The sequence below is a fragment of the Linepithema humile genome, chromosome 4 (genome assembly GCF_040581485.1).
Source record: "Linepithema humile isolate Giens D197 chromosome 4, Lhum_UNIL_v1.0, whole genome shotgun sequence".
NCBI lineage: Eukaryota > Metazoa > Arthropoda > Insecta > Hymenoptera > Formicidae > Linepithema > Linepithema humile.
Window position 1 is genome coordinate 13,095,508 of NC_090131.1, and position 18,537 is coordinate 13,114,044.

The 18,537-nt window shown below is 31.1% G+C and overlaps 2 protein-coding genes and 1 long non-coding RNA gene across 8 annotated transcripts; 1 reads left to right on the top strand and 2 right to left on the bottom strand.

Moving 5' to 3' along the window:
• Window positions 1–992: 992 nt before the first annotated feature.
• LOC136999354 (uncharacterized) lies at window positions 993–10,573 on the bottom strand. Of its 4 annotated transcripts, none has more exons than XR_010889718.1 (6): window positions 10,091–10,573; window positions 9,087–9,377; window positions 5,018–5,276; window positions 4,518–4,580; window positions 1,112–4,077; window positions 993–1,036 (listed from the first exon to the last, which is right to left on the bottom strand). It is a non-coding gene; the product is annotated as an uncharacterized lncRNA (long non-coding RNA). The 4 variants fall into 4 exon arrangements; XR_010889719.1 differs by having other exon boundaries at window positions 993–2,622; window positions 2,727–4,077; window positions 10,091–10,562; XR_010889717.1 differs by having other exon boundaries at window positions 993–4,077; window positions 10,091–10,545.
• A 127-nt stretch (window positions 10,574–10,700) lies between these two features.
• Window positions 10,701–13,216, top strand: LOC105669915 (uncharacterized). Of its 3 annotated transcripts, none has more exons than XM_067353207.1 (5): window positions 10,701–10,820; window positions 10,926–10,999; window positions 11,116–11,663; window positions 11,781–12,359; window positions 12,437–13,216. In XM_067353207.1, the coding sequence occupies exons 3-5, from the start codon at window positions 11,290–11,292 to the stop codon at window positions 12,852–12,854; spliced, it is 1,371 nt and encodes a 456-aa protein (XP_067209308.1). In that variant the 5' UTR covers window positions 10,701–10,820; window positions 10,926–10,999; window positions 11,116–11,289; the 3' UTR covers window positions 12,855–13,216. The 3 variants fall into 3 exon arrangements, with proteins under 3 accessions (XP_067209308.1, XP_067209310.1, XP_067209309.1); XM_067353209.1 differs by having other exon boundaries at window positions 10,728–10,999; window positions 12,437–12,657; window positions 12,796–13,216; XM_067353208.1 differs by having other exon boundaries at window positions 10,730–10,999; window positions 11,116–11,215; window positions 11,331–11,663.
• Window positions 13,217–14,184: 968 nt separating this feature from the next.
• On the bottom strand, window positions 14,185–16,689 carry LOC105667765 (uncharacterized). Its single transcript, XM_067353211.1, has 6 exons — window positions 16,185–16,689; window positions 15,784–16,043; window positions 15,412–15,574; window positions 15,226–15,291; window positions 14,924–15,142; window positions 14,185–14,832 (listed from the first exon to the last, which is right to left on the bottom strand). The coding sequence occupies exons 2-6, from the start codon at window positions 16,037–16,039 to the stop codon at window positions 14,472–14,474; spliced, it is 1,065 nt and encodes a 354-aa protein (XP_067209312.1). The 5' UTR covers window positions 16,040–16,043; window positions 16,185–16,689; the 3' UTR covers window positions 14,185–14,471.
• Window positions 16,690–18,537: the final 1,848 nt, after the last annotated feature.

The window sequence follows — 18,537 nt, forward strand, 5'->3', positions numbered from 1 at the left end:
ATAGAGAGTTAATATTACTAATATTAGAAAGTAATTTATCCTTTATCATATTTTCATATTTGTCGTTGAAGAAACGTAAGAAATTGTTGAGATTCAACCTAAAAAGAATAAAAAAATACTTTTACTATGTATTACATATGTAGAAATAAAAAAGAAACATATAAAAATATTAAATTTACAATATAAATGCAGGATGCCGAAAATGGAAATTAATATCTTTATTTCATGTTCAGTCGTAAATTTAGTCGTTTTTAATGAAAATTATTTAACACAAAATTGAAAATATTGATATTCATTTTTAATTAATCTTTACGAAAAATCAATCTAAAAGTAATCTTATAAATAGAATCACACATTTATCTGTTCTTTTAGATACATCAATTTTTCTTGTAATTATCTGATGTAAAAAAATGTAAGATTACGTAAATTGTTATTTTTTAAATAGCTGTTTTTTTCAAAGTTTTTATTTAAACAATGATAGGAATCAATAGATATAAATAGTACACAATAGGTTTTCAAAAATATACTGCTTATATACAAAAAAGTAATTAAAAAAACTATAATAAATTAAATTTTTTATAAATAAATCTATTCTGTGTGCTTTTATAAGTCGACTTTCTTCTTATTTCAAAAATTTATATTATATCAATTCTCAAAAGTCTCGAATCTCGATGCGGATTATTTCTCGCTGTCAAGTCAGTTTCATATCTGACAGCTCTTGATTATCGCGTCAATTTATGAATTGTTAAAATTAAAGTCGGTTTTAGTCTTTGCATAATACATTATATAATGTATAATCAATTCGCTATTAATGTGTTATGCAAAGATTAAAAATTGCGAAAAAAAACGTCGATGAAAGATTATGTGTTATAGAATTTTATATAAACTAACTTGCCTGTTGCAAAATAGTTTTGCATTTTTAATATTTTATTATCTCGGTTTCTGTTTTTAATAGTTGTATAATGCCCAGTAGTTTCGGTTGTTTTTAAACGTTTCAGTTTTATTTCTTCGTCAGTTATTAATATTTGCAGATTATCTGTAAGCATATTATTTTTTCAAAGTTTGTTTACTTTATATATAAAATGGAAAAAAATATTAATGAGAACATTACCTAAGAAACTCCAGACGTTTTCATGAGATTTACTGAATTTTCTTCCTGTTATGTTATGGAAAGTTTCTGTTATATTATTTGTCCTTACAGGACAATCATAAACGCTGACTTTTGATGCTAGTGGTAAACAAGTTTTGCGTACATATGTTAAAAAATCATTAACAGCAGGATATTCATGAGAAATTTGATCGACTTTAAATTGTATAAAGGAAAGTGCTTCCTCAAAACAATCAGAAGGAACCAATGCCATACTCATAGTCATTGATAAAATGTTTCTTGGTGCACCCATTAAGCCTAATCGCCGCCAATGACGCAAAAGTGCCTGTAAGTGAATATTTATGTATTATAATAACTGGTTTATGTAAATAATATAGAATAAACATAAAAAATAAATTATGTAAAAGTATAATGCACACTTGATTATAGTTAAACCAACACCCATGTGCTGCTGCTGCTGGAAATTGTTCATTTATCACTTTCATGGCTGCTGTCTCATAGTCGCTCATTATAAATTTTACATTATGTTGAAGCATTGGCACTGTTACGTCCTGATAGATGTAGAATTTTTTTTCGTTGGGCTCGGCGATCGACGTAAACGGGCCTGACCGCACGAGCCGAGCGGCACGTTTAGGACTTGCGACGGGTCAGCGACTGGAAGAGTCGTTTTTACTCCGTCAACAAGTCATCCGCTCGTGGTTCCCTTTTTGGGTCAAGGAATTGAATCCCTATTACCCGGGACGGAACCTTTGTGCGCAATTTGAGAGGAGAGGTGTGAGGGGGTGACGAACGAGGAGGGTGTGGTCAAATGAAAAAGAACAAAGTTTAATTTACTAAAGACAACATTTTAATTCGATTAAATTTATAATTACGATACAAAACTTAATTCTTAATTCCAGGTGTTAATAATTCTATTTGTGTATTCTTTACAAGTGTGTGTGTGTGTGTGTGTGTGTGTGTGCGTGTGTGTGTGTGTGTGCGTGTGTGTGTGGATTATTCCTCAGGGGAGAGGACTAGATTTAAGAAGTCGAACCCTGTGAATACAGGATAAGGAAGATGCGGAGGAGGCTCGACGTATTCAATGGTGGTGGCTTCGGAGTTGACGGATATGTTGTCAAACTCCGGGTCGTTATGTGGGAGTTCCTCCAGTTGAGCCTCTACTGGAGGAGGGTGGAAACGGACAGGCGAAGGGGGTCTGTAGTCCAGGAGCTCTTCTAGGATCGGAGAAATGGACCTGGGGGTAGGAAGTGGTGAAAGGTCAAGAAAGGGTTCAGGAGATTGCTGAGGAGATTCCTGAGGAATCGATGGTGATACCGGAGGTGGGTCGGTTTGAGTGTGTATGGTTATACGAGAGTTACTACGTGGGGTGTGTCTTCTAATTCTAACAGGTCTTACGGTGACCCTCGCCGCGTATCTGATGTATGGTGGGAGGAATATAGCTATGCAGAGAGCGAATGCCGAAAGGTCCGAGCGATTCCGACGATTGTTGGGTCGCGGCGAACGTTCAGTTCTCACTGATAAATAATACAAAAATTTTAAATGAAATAGGGACGGAGGTCATAATAAGAATAAAGAAAATACTGATGAGGAGAAAAATAAAACAAATGAACTAACTTACTCGTTACAAGATAGTTTCGGATTGGGTTGAGTGTGTGCGGTGGTTTTTGAGCAGGCGCAACAGCAAACGCCCCGTTGAGGGATGGTGTGTAGGCGTCGGACCCTTTGTAAAAGCGTGGGCACCCTGCTGCGGGATGGTGTCGTCAGAGTGATGGACCCTCTGGTTGAGATGCACCATTTGGTCGTGACAAAGTATCGACCCTTTTTATTTTGCGGCCCGAACTACTCGAAAAACTGACTTAAGGACTTGGCAAACTTGTTTGATGAACTGAGTGACTAATTGTGTATAATTGCGGTTTGGAGCCACCAAAACACGGGTTTTTATACCCTTTCCTTGGGGTGGATCCATTTGGAAAATCTTAGGTTTTTGAAGCGGGGATCGAATAGGAATTAGTCTTGTGAGAAGATTTTTAATGTGGGGGAGGGTGGCGTCATTTTTAGCTAATAGGATTAGGTTTAGGTAATTAAGTTACTTGGAATGGGGGTAGGAAGAAAGGGGCCTTAACGAATAAGGAATAGCGTCGTTTCGGGTCCATAAGCAATGGGGGTAGGTTTTTGAGGTGGCGTAACCCGGTTGGTGTTAATTAGTATAGGTGGGGTGCATCTCAGTGTCTTAAGATCTAGGTGGGCGTAGTCTTTAGACCGATCGACGGAACAAAGGGTGGTCTATAGAGGTGCTTGCCCCGATTCCCGGCTTTCGGATTGGAGGGTTGAGAATCGGTATATGAGTTCGCGAGACCTTGGGTCACTGATCTAATAAATTTGACAGTTTACGACTGTCGCGTGGCCCTGGAGTCGCGTGGAAAGTGCGATTAATGCATCTCGGTTTCCCAGACCTACTGAACACGTGCACCGTATCAGGTGTCATGCCTTCTAGGCGTGCGACTGTGGTCATTGCCCGATCGTCACTCGGTAAAACCCTATCTACTAGGGTTCCCGTAGGCGGAATCCAAATATATGGCTAGCTGGTGCCAGTTTTTATTTCTTACTTTAAACATCTGGAGTCGACTAAAGACTCTGATCACCGCAAGTTTTGACTTTTATGATTTTTCTGACGACGATAGGCACGCTGACCGACCAAAGTATTTTCAAATATCTATCCCCCTTGCTATTTTTCTCTGTGAGAAAGTTCGAGCTCATGGTGTCTCGTGAGAAAAACAGCTCTGGTGTTATAATATTCTTTAAGAGTTTTTTGTTGGTCCCGTGTTTACTAGGTCTGGTATTTAATAAAAAGAAAAGAATCGTGAAGTCTGATCAGGACGTAACAGCACTAACTCTAGAATTTTGTTCTAAATAGTTCTGTACATATTACTAGAACGACTTTCACACAGGATAAAGATCATAGCAATACCCTGCAAAATAAACAAATTACAGTATTCCTATTATAATTAAACAATGAATAAGAGTATGGGATAAAGCATCAATTGATATTGTTCAAATCATAATTTTATTGTTTTAAAAAAAAAAAACATATTTAACATATTTAAAAGGCTTATAGATTTATTATAAAGAATAAGAGGAATCATATACTTTTATATAATTTATAAGTAACTTCATAATATACATATAAAATAAATATTAAATTATATTTTTTTAAAACTACTTTTTTTAAACTTGGCATTTTCTATGTCTATATTATAAAAGAATAAAATTAGTATTTATTAATAAAATAAATTAACTTATATTACAACTTTTTTATACTATCTTTTTTTATGATTTATTGAGTAATATTATACATATGCAATATTTTAACTATTGATAATTCATGTTATAATATATATTTATTACTTACTACATTCATATATCGAGTATGTAGTGTATACATTTGATTCATTAATGGTACACGTGGAACAATCTGCAAAGTTAACATTATTTAAATGTATTACTTTTAACCTCTTAAATAGTAGACTCGTGTGTATTAATAATGATACTCGGTATAAACTGTGAGGATGACGAGTCAGTAGTTGGATATTCTTTTATAATAATTAATTTGTTAAAACTTTATGATCACTCATCCATACATGACTTTTATATACAACTAATTTTATTGCATTGATAATGGTTGCGTACTTGACCGAAACATCTACAGTTTTTAACATCAAAAATTTAATAAATGAACATTAAGAGTTTTAACAAATTAATTATTACAAAAGAACATCCAATTCTGACTCGTCATCCTCACAGTTTACACCGAGTATCGTTATATATTATTTTTATTGTATACATATACATATACATATACATATATAGAAACAATATACTGTATGTGTATTATAAGATATACAAACTTACATTAAATGTGCCATTGACATAAAGTTCTGTTGATTTTTGTAATTCTTGCAATAGCTCATTACTTGTAAATATTAATGCTTTTTTTCCATCGCTGCAAGTTACATTTCCTTTGTAAAATTTTTCAAAAGGTTGGTAAGTTGATAAATTCGTAGCAAGAGTCTCCATATCTTTTGGTAAAGTTGGGCGAAGTTTGATTCTTTCACGGTACAATGTAGTTTTTAATGTTGCATATGATAATGTTGTGGCTGCTTCAGGATATCTATATTACAAACAAATATCTGTATTACAACAAATATAAGTTACAAGCAACAATAATAAATTCTTATATTAATTACAGAATTAAAATTGACATCTCAAGAAAGAGTGTATGTAATATTTATGATTCATGTTTTAACAAATCTATGATTCATATTTAAAGTCAAATGAAAGCATACAAAATTCAGAAATAAATTAAACAAGTAGGTAGTATAGACATTATATGATATGTACAATATTTTTTTCAAATGTTCTCTAATTTGTTCTCATTAACTAGTATTTGTGAGAAATGATCTTATTTAGAGCAAAATTATTTGTAAACAAATTATTCGTTTTTCTGCAAAAAATTCGTATATTTGATCCTTAATTTTATTTAATTTTGTTTAACTTCTTTGTAGAATATACACATATATTTATATAAGACATAAAATGTCATTATTTAATCGTACTAAATTTACCAAAAAAAGAAACAATAGCAGAAAACATTGCACAAATAACAATCAATAAAATCATTATATTAATCAATTCTTAAAAACTTCTGTTTCCTACTTTGATATGTAAATAAAAATTGTCAATCTTTATGACTATTCAAATAAAATAATAAAAAATAAATATTATAATCATTTTTGTAGTATTTAAATATTAATGTTAATAAAATTAAAAAACTTACATTACAAATCAACAAATAAATTATTTATACTATATATTTTATAAAAATATTTTAAATTGTAAGAAGCCAATAGAAAATAGATATACTGTATTTAAAACTTTAAGCTCATAAAAATATGTTGAGCATTTGAAAAAAAAAACTTAGGTTTGTTAAAACATGAATTGAATGAAAGTAACCATACATAGAATGTTCGTCTAATTATTCGGACAAATATCTCATAACTGATTAAAGTAACTAAAATAAAGGAAATATGGTTTTTAGTCCCCAATAAAATGTACATAAAATTTTTTTTAACTTGTGACCTTTTTGAGTTTTAAAGGTCACCATTGTTTTTTTAAATTGAATTATCATAATTTTCTTATATAAATCGATTTCTCATCACATTCTGTATAAAAAGTTATAAGGGTATAATAGTAAAAAAAAAATAGTTTACAAGATATTTTATATCTTAGTTTGATCTATTTTGTCATAAAATACAAAATATCTAAAAAAAACATTTAATTTTCGAGAAGCTTAATACTTTTATGCACTAAATAATGAGACAAATCAATTGGTGCAAAAAATACAATTGCTTTAAAAAAAATATGTAATTTGCAACATGCAGTTGCATACTTTTTTTAAAAACAACTGTTTTTTTTTACACAATTAATTGATTCCTCATTATTCTGTGCATTAAGGTATTAAGATAAGATTACCGAAAATTAAATATTTTTCGAGATATTTTATATTTTATAAAAACTATGTCAAACTAAGATATAAAATATCTCGTTAATTATTCATTTTTTGTTCATTACATCCGCATCCTTATAATTTTTTACACAGAATGTGATGAATGGATTTATATAAAAAAAATTAATTTATAAAAAAAATTAGTTTAATTTAAAAAAACAATGAGACCTTTACACACACAAACACACACACGCACGCACGCACGCACGCACGCACGCACGCACGCACGCACGCACGCACGCACGCACGCACGCACGCACGCACGCACGCACGCACGCACGCACGCACGCACGCACGCACGCACACACGCACGCACGCACGCACGCACGCACGCACGCACGCACGCACGCACGCACGCACGCACGCACGCACGCACGCACGCACGCACGCACGCACGCACGCACGCACGCACGCACGCACACACGCACGCACGCACGCACGCACGCACACACGCACGCACGCACGCACGCACGCACGCACGCACGCACGCACGCACGCACGCACGCACGCACGCACGCACGCACGCACGCACGCACGCACGCACGCACGCACGCACGCACGCACGCACGCACGCACGCACGCACGCACGCACGCACGCACGCACGCACGCACGCACGCACGCACGCACGCACGCACGCACGCACGCACGCACGCACGCACGCACGCACGCACGCACGCACGCACGCACGCACGCACGCACGCACGCACGCACGCACGCACGCACGCACGCACGCACGCACGCACGCACGCACGCACGCACGCACGCACGCACGCACGCACGCACGCACGCACGCAATATATAATAACAGAAGTAAGAGTTATTTCTTTATAGGATATTAATAGGGCATACATTGTGGGACAAAGAAAAGCATTAAATAATAGCAGAGATGTAAAATTTATATACATTTAAAAAAGCTTAAAAACTTGTTAAAAAAAGTATAATAAATAAATCTCTTTTAAGAAGTTGAAGATGAAGGTAATGAATAGAAAGATTCAGAAAAAACAACAGAAATTAAAAAAGAAAAACCAGTCAAAGAAAATTGGGGAACAAATTTAAAAAGATCTAAAAGAATATGTAATACACCAGATTGACATATAGATTGTATACTTATACAATATTACTATAATCTTTAACTTAGAAAAAGAAAAATGTAATCAAACAAGAAACAATCTCCAAAAAAAAATATTTAGAGTACATATAAAATTGAAGATATTAATGAATTAAAAGAAAAAAATATCATTACACAAGTGGATTTTCAGGATTAAAAATGAATGATAGGAAATGCAAGGGAGATACTTGTAGTAAAAAGTCAAACAACGTAAATAGATCAATAAAAAATTTTTAGTCCTGTGATTGAAACGAGGAGTCAACCACTGTAGCAATCATTGTACATTTCTTTATAAATATATTGCGGCAGTATAGTAATAATTGTAATAAAACAGGCAATACGAGAAATATGAGCAATAAAATGTTATATTGCCAAAAATGGCAATTACTGTACATTTTTTAAATGTACAGTAATACATATATACAGGGTGTCTGGCAATAATCGCCCCACCGGTCATATACAGGTAGAGGAGGTCAAATCGAGTAGAAAAGTCCTTTACCATTTTTTGATTTTTGTAATAAGTACTAAGTAATTAACGAAAAAAGATTGGTGAATCCGTGCAAGTAAAGCGCGCGCAGCGAGAAGGACATCCCACTGCTATGCGATCACTAGGCGCGCGATGAAGCGTTGGGAGGAGCGCTCTACAAATGACAATGGCAACATACGAGCGGCGCGTAACGCTAGATCCTTGTGTCCTAGTGATCGCGTAGTAGTGGGACGTCCTTCTTACCGCACGCGCTTTACTCGCGCGGATTCGCCGATCTTTTTTCGTTAATTACTCAGTACTTATTATGAAAATTAAAAAATGCTAAAAGACTTTTCTACTCGATTTGACCTCCTCTACCTGTATATGACCGGTGGGGCGATTATTGCCAGACACCCTGTATATATATAAACATATAGACAATCACAATGCAATAGCATTAAAAATAGAGTGCTAGTCAAACATCTAAAATAGATGTTAAATTCAGATTCATATATGAATTTATTAAAAATAAAGTAATAAAACTAAAATATTGTTCAAGAAATGTTAGCAGATATTTCAATTAATCCATTAAATTCTACAAAATTTGTTAAATTAAAAAAAAATTATTATGCAAATAACACAAAATTAAGAAAGAGTGTTAAAATAAGAATCAAGTTAAAGTAATTTTGTGCAAATTTTATAAACAAAGTAGTGCGCGCGCGTGCATACACACACACACACACACGCGTGCGCACGCACGCACACGCACACACACTATTTATATATATACATATATATATAATGTTCTGAAAAATATACTAAAACTTGAAAAATACTTACTTTCTGCAGACACTATCAAATATTTCTTTTAATGGTAAAGATGTATCTCGACAAAGTTGCAGCATTTCTTGTTTCATGATAGAATGCCTTACTTTCCATTTTATTGGAACATGAGTATGATTGAACTAAATGTATTTTGCCATCCTTATCAACTTTAAGGGTACCAAAACAATTCGAAGATCGACGAGTATTACATCTCAAAATATCTGGATTACGAGAATCTTTGTTATAAGTATAATCATCATAAACGTAAATTATTGTACCAGATTTCCTCCCATTTATTTCCTCCATCTAAAAAATAATTAAAAAACGTTAAAATTAATAATATAATATAAAAAAGTAGAATTAGAAATTGCTGGATAATAATGTTATATTGAAATTACTAACAGTTTTGCTATACATAAGCATTTCTCACAAATTCTTAGAATGTCACAGAATTCATTTATGGCATACATATCTGTACTACTATTAATAAGCATCTCCTTAAATGCACTCATAGATATAAACAATACTTCACTCACACTATATACAAATGCTCTGTACTCAATTAATATGTATTTTTTAAATGCTAATTTTTTAAAACTATCAAGTGTTACTATTTATTTTCAAAATTAACACATAGTTTTTTCATTAAAATTACAAAATAAGCTATTTTCTTTTAAAAGTATAGTACAATACATAAAATATAATAAAATTTGGAATAGCATAACTTCTTTCCACATAAGCTAAATTTACATTACAGTATATAGAATAATATTCGACATATTATCTATAATATTTTGCAATTTATTCAGAATCTGTTTTATGCTTAGCAAGTTATATTAAACTGAAATTAGCCATATGCTGATTAAATATTTCATATAAATAAATATATATAACGGCAAAACTAATTTCTTAAGAAAAAGTTATTGTTTATGAATATGTACGTGATACTTCAAACTAGAATTGAATACATTAATACATAGCAAGTAAAAAATTTTTCCTTTAAGTACTATTTTACTTACATTTGTAACGAAATGTTGACAACAGGCAAAAATAGGCTTGGATAAGAACAATGTAAAAAAATATTTCGGTATATTTGATATTCTTCTGTAACTTAGAGTTACAACACGAGCACGGTAATTATAACAAAAGCGGTATTACGACAAGAGCATCTCAAGCACATATAACGACATACGCGAGCATAATATATATATAATATATAATATAGATTTAAGGTTATGTACCGCGGAAAAACATCGCGAGAAACATGCACGCATACGCTGCATTTATCAGATACAACGTTGGCACGTTATAACAAAAGCGATTTTACGACAAAAGCACATCAGACATGTAACAACACGAGCTCGTGGAAGATTGTACATGGCATGACAAAAAGCGCACAAATATGGCGTGGCTCTGAAGGTTCTCCCCTCTTGCGGCTTGCGCACAAAGAAAAGTGGGAAATTAGCGTGCATGCTCATATACGCATTTATTACATGCAGTGATGCCAATTCGAGCTCGCTGGTACCATTGGTACCGTAGTGGAGGGGATACCCATGGTACCAGCGAGCTCGAATTGGCATCACTGATTACATGCTTAGACCATTGAGTTCTATAAGGCCCGAGCACAGACTTTTACATAACGCATAAGGCATAATGCATGGAGCATAACGTAACGTTCTTCAACGCACAAGCTTGTGCATAAGGCTTTACATTCTAACCTTAAAATTATTTGAACACCGAAATCACATGGTGAGTAAGACGATACATAGAGAGCATAGAAATTTTAAATATCTTTTATTCAGTTTTTATTTTGAGATAGGATTTTGAGTTTTGATATTGAAAATAATGTTACAGAGGAAATAAATAGGAACACACAATATTGAAAAGAAAATCAAGAGAACTTTTTTTGTGATTATAAAAGTGAGAATGTAAGTATTTGCAAAGATATATTTTATATAATTTATTATATATGTAATTATTATATTATTATTATGATTATTTATATATACTTGAATATAGTTTTAATTTTCATTATTTTTATTAGGAATGGTCTGATCTATCAAAAAAAAGAAGGGACAATAAAAATAAGATTTCTTTGTCAACACAAATATACAATTAAATATTGCAAAAGATTATGAATCAAGGTAAATTTTTTTGAAGAGTACTAATATTCTTTGTGTATGATGTAAAAATAATGAACTAAATATATGACAAGAATATGCGAATAGAGTCACTCGTTACAAATTTTTGTATTTTTAGGTACATCATGGATGTGAATTCAATGGATGAAGATTTTCTTATTTTATGTTTTTTACAAATGTGCTTATTACTATTATTAGAAAAAAGAAATCGAAAAAAGAGATGGTTAAATCGAAGATGGTGGGTGAGACCCATTAACGTTGCACGTCCTTTGTATGGGGATTTTGAACATCTCTTTCATGAATTGAAATATAATGATATTGATATATTTTTTCGATATGCAAGAATGGGAAAGGAAACGTTTAATCATTTATTACAAATGACAAAACCTTTTTTGACTAAATTGAGTAAACGAGCTTTTAGTCCAGAACAACGATTAATCATAACTTTAAGGTACTTATTTTATCATATACTGTTTAATAAAAAAATAAAATAAACATGTAGTAAATTTACTTTTACAAATATTTTATGGTAATATTTTATTTTATATATCAAGATTATTTTTTTTAGATATTTAGCAACTGGGGATCAAATATTGTCAATCGCATTAGCTTTTAGATGTGGAGAATCAACGGTCCGAAACATAATTCATGAAATATATATTAATTGTTCAGTCATAGTACAGGTATTGCAACCGATTTATCTTCATGTGCCAACAGAAGAAGAATGGAAAAATATTTGCACTGGTTTTCTGGAAAATTGGAATTTCCCTCATTGTGTTGGATCATTTGACGGAAAGCATGTGGAAATACAAGCTCCGCCAAATTCTGGAAGCTTATTTTTTAACTACAAAAAGACATTTAGTATAGTGTTAATGGCTGCATGTGATCACAGATATAGATTCACATTAGTCGACGTAGGTTCCTATGGTGGTAATAGCGATGGTGGTATTTTTACATCATCTGCTATTTATTTGGCACTGCAAAAAGAAACATTACATCTTCCAAAAGGATTTGCAAATCTTCCTGGAAGCAATGTTAAGTTGCCATGTTTTTTTCTCGGAGATAGCGGTTTTCCAATTAGCAGTATTATGATGCGACCTTACTCCGGAAAATTTTCTGATGAAAGAAGAAAAATATTTAATTACAGGTTAGTAGTTTATGTATTTATTATTAGTGTTATTATATAAGATATGTGTGTTTATAACGCGTTTTGTTGAATTACAGATTGTCTAGAGCAAGACGTACTATAGAAAATACTTTTGGCATTCTATCTTCGCGATGGAGAGTTTATCGAAAACCGATAAATATGCATCCCAAATATATTGATAAGGTTATCATGGCAACTATATGTTTGCATAATTATATAAAGTTTCAGGAAGATCTTATGCAAATAGAAAATAAAATATATTGCCCTCCTAATTTTGTGGACTCCGAAGATGATGCAGGTAATATTATTCTTGGTGAATGGCGGCGATGTACTCAAAATGTTTTTAAAGACATACCTCCTACCTCGATGCATCATGCAACTGCAGTTGCATATAAACAAAGAGATATATTATCAGATTATTTTTTAACACCACAAGGTGAAGTTGCATGGCAGTATGACTATGTTAGAAGAGGACTGCATCATGATGATCCGTGAAAAAATATTTAATGCTAATAATGCGTTATATTTTATTTAATATTTATCTTATGTTATTAATGTTACAAACAATATATCTTATGTTATTAAATTTCAACTGTGAACAGAACAAAAAAATATTTTCAGAAAATTGTATTTCTCAGAGTTGTGGCAGTTTTTTAATTTGAACTTTGATTATTCTACATATTGTTTATATAATAGCAATATTTTTTTTTCTATGCACGAGATTTTCCTCAAACTTTAACATTACTGCATCTTTGTAAATAAAGAAAGATTGGCTGACAAGAAACAACATCTTTTTATTTCTTTCTTATGTAATACAATTGTGATAATGGTAGTACAATAAAATAAAATGCATACAATTGTTATTCTCTTTTCACATAATTTTTTGGAGAATCCTAATGTAGATTTTTCACTTCATAAAAATTTTTGTCCTTATTTTGATTGAGAATCGTAAGAAATAATAAATCATAATTTATTTCCCTATTTAAATTACTGATATAGTTTGTAAAATATTAATATGAAATTTGCAAAAAATACATTATTATGTAAACATGTTTGTCAAAAAATAAAATAAATTATGTAAAATGCATAATTGTTATTATATAACACAAAAATATTAATTTATTTTGTGTCATATAATAACAAATCATAGTAAGCACATACATAAATTACATATCTTCTCAGTCTCTAAAAAAAAATATAAAACAGGTTTTCATGTTATTTGTGTGTACGTAGTACCGATAGTGATACTTTTATTTCTTTTGGATTCATTGGCACTGCAAGAAGGAACTAAGGCCGGTATTCATAGTCCGCTCTTATTTTAAGATTGTCTTAAATAATGTTTTAAGACGTTAATACAGCTCTGTGATTGGCTTATAACATCTTAAGACTGTACTTAAGATTATCTTAAATATAAGAACTGACTATGAATACCGGCCTAAATCTTCTGAAAGAATTAATAAATCTTCGTGAAAGCAATATAAAATTATCATGTTTTTCATTAGTGTTACATATTTATATACTGTCTAATAAAAAAATCAACGCAACCTAACAAAATGATTTTATTATTGCATATCTTCTCACTTTTAACTTATAAAATGTAAATCAGTGCACGCTCAATTTTTAAACACTTACTCCGTTAGTTTTCAATAATTTTCCAAAAAAAACGTCGCACTATCGACATTTGCGTCTCGACATGTATTAATATTGCACCGGAGTAGTTGAAACCTGACTATAATATAATATAATTCATGCTGCTCATATTAATACTGATACATTTAATATTACTAAACTGTAAAACAAAACTTAATTAATATTAATACTGATATTTTGGCCCTTTTCCGATATTTACTGCAAGCAACTACAAGTACTGAAAATCTATAGTCTACGTTACGTATACTAGCTACTTGCAGTGAATATCGCAACTAGCCCTTTATGTTACTAGAGAACAAAACTATTCAACTGTATAAATTTTTATATTTAAACTTTAGATAAAATAAAACTTAAATTAGTTAATGTTAATACATTTTATATTATTTTCTGAACATAAAAACTCTGAACATAAAAACAAAGAAATATCATAAAAAAATAACATTTTTTAGAATTGCTTAATAATTATTCTACATATCGTATATAATGCGCAATATTTCCTTTTTTTTCTGTGTTTTTACATTGCTGCATTTTTATAAGTAAAGAAAGCATTAATTGGCAAAAAGCCACATCTTCTTCTACCTTCGGTTTTAAAGATGACGAAACAGTTGAAGCAGTTTTTGAAGAGTATTTATTCTCTAGTAAAGATGTAACTTTAGAAATTGCATTTACGACATCTGACTGCGATTTTCCTTTTGATTTTATTTGGCTACTTAAACCTTTCTTTCGCGCATAATCAGAGGCACTTAATACTGATATTGAAGAAGCATCAGACTGGCATGATGTTACCGCGTCGCTTGATTTGTGTGAAAGTGAAGTTGAGTCTCTAAACACAAATATAAATTTTTTTTAAATGAAACAAATAAAAAATTTATTTAAAAAATGCCATAAATAAAAATGCTTGTAAAAATATTTACCTTTGATTTATTTTTGCTTGATTTATTTCTGTAAAAGACTGTTGTTGTTCAAGTAAGGTAGTTGTATTTGTAGGAGATACATTAACGTTTCTGCCACTTAAGCTTGTAAATCGATTTTGTTCCAATAATTCTGCATTGTTAACTTTTGAAAAATTCTGTTGTAAGGTAACCACATTCGCCAAAAAGAGATTTTCTTTTTCGTTACTAAAGTTAAAGTTTCTAAAATTAGAAAATAAAAATTTTATTACAGATTTGCAAATAAAAGCGCTTTTAATTTTATATGAATTATGTATATATCTTACTTTTGAAGAGAAATACATCGTTTTGTCAATGGAGAGCTTTTGGCATGTTGCACATTAATCATTGTTCTGAAAAAAGAAAAAAATAATGTCAAAAAATTGCCGTAACATGCAAAGAGTTCTAAGACTAATATACAAAAAAGAAATCTTGATTATTCTAATTTTTCAACATCCTAATTTTTACTATACCTTCTTTTCTTAACGAATGGATCCAAAAATTGCATGTTGTTAAAAAACTCAAAAGTTTTCCTTTTTGATGCTCCACTTCCAGTAGTTGTTTCTTCCTGTCTTTGTTTTTTTTCTCTTGTGTATCGCTCTCTTAATCGCGTCCATCGTGATTGACACTCGTCCACTAGCAACAAAAATAATATTAAATATATTAATTTTTCATGCTAGATCGCATGCAATCTAGTCTTGCTAAAAATGCTGCAGGCTGTATTTTCAGCAAGTAGTTTACTAGTTTACAATCTAACATGAAAAATTACACTGTGTCACTGGTTTAACATATGCAATTTAAAATCTGTTAAAATAAATTGCAATGTATAAAAATATATTATATACCTGTCATATTCAAAATGCTTGCTATTTCTGTCCAGGCATTCTGCTTTTTAAAAGTATCTTTGAAATCAGTCAGTTCCTTATTATATATGTAAGGATAATCACGCACCAAAGAAATGAGCAAAGCATCTCCATCGATTTCATTTTGATTCTCTATTTCACAAACATTTTCATTTTCAGAATATTGAGAATATTGATTCTCTCCACAGAAATTTTCATCTTGATATTGAGAATCAAAAAAATATGAATTATGATCCATTTTCCTATCGAAATAAAATATATTAATGTGATTGTTATATATATTATTAATTTAGTAATTATATAATATAATATATATATATATATATATATATAATTATATTATTATATTAAGAATATATAGTAGAATCGATAAGTGTACTTACCACGTATTGTCAACAAGAGAAGAGGTTAGAAACTGGTTGAAATTAGCGAACACAATTAATGGTGGACAAATCTAGACGCGTATCCGTTTGCATAACGCATAAAAATTCATCCTTACGGATTTTTCGACTCCTTATGCATCATGCTTTATGCATTATGCAAGATCTGCAAAACGAGGAGTGGGGATAGAAATAGAAGACTCTGATTAGTTGATTTTCTTATGCGTTATGTTTTATGCGTTATGCAAAAGTCTGTGCTCCCGCATAACATACTGGAGCGAGCCTTTCAGGAGTGGGGATGTCTCCATCGGTCGAAAAAGACAGATAGATTTACGTGAGGCTAGTCTTCCTTGTCCAGCGTATGTTTTCAGCATAACGTAAAAAGAGACAGAAATCCTCACATTGCTATATGTGTCCTTTTCTAAATCGCGGACGCAGTTTTCTTTGTTCGGGATAGGAAGGCTCGCTCCAGTATGTTATAGAACTCAATGGCTTAGACCGATATTCATTTTTCAATATTATTAGTCACATTTAGCAGATATAACAGTTGTATATCAAATAGTTAATTGCAATCACAAATAATATTTACTGATTACTGTGTTTCAACTGTTGACTCTGCTAAATGCGACCAATGTACTGCAAAGCTAGTCCTACATTGGTTGTTAAATTATTGTAACATCGAGATGCCGGCTCATTTTTTTTGTTATATATACGCCCAAAAGAATTTCGAAAAAGCCATGCAGATAATGCGTTTTTAAGTCAGTCTTATAGATACGGTATGTTTTTACTAACTTTTTCCCTTAATAAGAAATAATTTTTAATATTTGATTAAATGCGTTATATACCAAATATAAAAGTAAATATAAATATTTCCATCTTTTCTTCTATGCTTAAATTGTTTCTTCTGTTCCATCTGTAAACATATTTTATCTTTATTAGAATATATAAATTTATACTTTTTAAAATAGATTTTCTTAAATAAAATAATAAAAATAAAATTAAATGTGTTGCTTTTAACATAATCTATTTAAAAATGTTAAAAATAAATTTTTTTTTTTCAAATTGAAATACTCTTTGACAATGTACAGAACATAAGTACAAGTTTAACATTTTTTTAACATATGATGAATATATATAGCAAAAAAATTTTTTTCAAGATATACAAAAAGCATAAGCTTCCAATTCCATTTTTCATATATCGCTCATTTGCTGCAACAATGACATAATTCAAAATTTGCTAACTTTGAGTCACTCATATAAAAAAGAACAGATTTTGCTTGTTACTAGTAGAACAAAAATGAAATATTAAATATCTCTATGAGAAAGTTGCTTCACTGTAATATAAAAATTATAATAAATTGTAACATTAAAACTTATTTTCTGGAAAATCATTACTTTTTAATTATATCACTGTTGTGACAAATTGTTGAGTCACTGTTGTTGCAAATTAGCGATACGTTGTTAAAAATAGAGATAAAAAGAAATTTATTTTCTTTATACTTACATAACGTGATAAACATTTCCCACATATGACATTTTACGCAATTATATGCTGGCAAGGCACCATCTATGCGAAATTGCAGTCGTTCCATGCAATACTTGCAATATACATGGCCACAATTCAATGCTTTTATATCCCCATTTAATATTATGTAACATTTGCTACATACTGGGGGAGTATTTACTGAAATTAAAAATACGTTTAATTTATTATAACAATTTAAATTAACAATTAAAATTTTTAAACAGTTAAAGAAGACTTACTATTGTTGGAAATTGTTCCGCATGATAAGCACGGCCACACACAGTCTCCCAGCATATATAATGAGCAGGTGTGTACTCTTAATTCTGTAGGATAAGATTCTCTTAAAATGAAAGCTAAACGTTTCATTTCATTGTACACCGTTTCACGAAACGGTCGTATATTATTATTAATTTCAATTATTTCATCTTCCATTAGATGTACAAATTTGCACACTCTATTGCCGTTGCATGATTCGTTATTACAGGCTATGATTTTATGATACATTTTACAAGGCTTTCTATGACACATGCGTATCATATAATCACGACAAATCATTTTTGCAATTAAAACTTATATTTTTGGAATAAAAGAACGACAATAGCAAAAATAATAATAGACAGAAAATAACGACAATAGCGAAATGTACGACACAAGCAAATATAACCTATACCAAAGTTGCATGCCGATAGTACTATGAACATTATAATATATAGACCACGCGTTGCATGGTCGATTTCATAAAGCCCGTATCAGACTAAAGATTAGAAGATTGAAATTGCGAATTAGAAATTGTAATTTAGCCAATTAGTATAAAGAAATAATAAGAGCTGA

Coding starts and splice junctions, on each gene's coding strand:
- LOC105669915 (XM_067353207.1), top strand. CDS start 11,290: ATGCGAATAGAGTCACTCGTTACAAATTTTTGTATTTTTAGGTACATC. Junction 11,664..11,780: donor CGATTAATCATAACTTTAAG/GTACTTATTTTA, acceptor TATTTTTTTTAG/ATATTTAGCAACTGGGGATC. Junction 12,360..12,436: donor AGAAAAATATTTAATTACAG/GTTAGTAGTTTA, acceptor GTTGAATTACAG/ATTGTCTAGAGCAAGACGTA.
- LOC105667765 (XM_067353211.1), bottom strand. CDS start 16,039: ATGGATCATAATTCATATTTTTTTGATTCTCAATATCAAGATGAAAAT. Junction 15,143..15,225: donor CGATGTATTTCTCTTCAAAA/GTAAGATATATA, acceptor TTCTAATTTTAG/AAACTTTAACTTTAGTAACG. Junction 14,833..14,923: donor CAAGCAAAAATAAATCAAAG/GTAAATATTTTT, acceptor ATTTGTGTTTAG/AGACTCAACTTCACTTTCAC.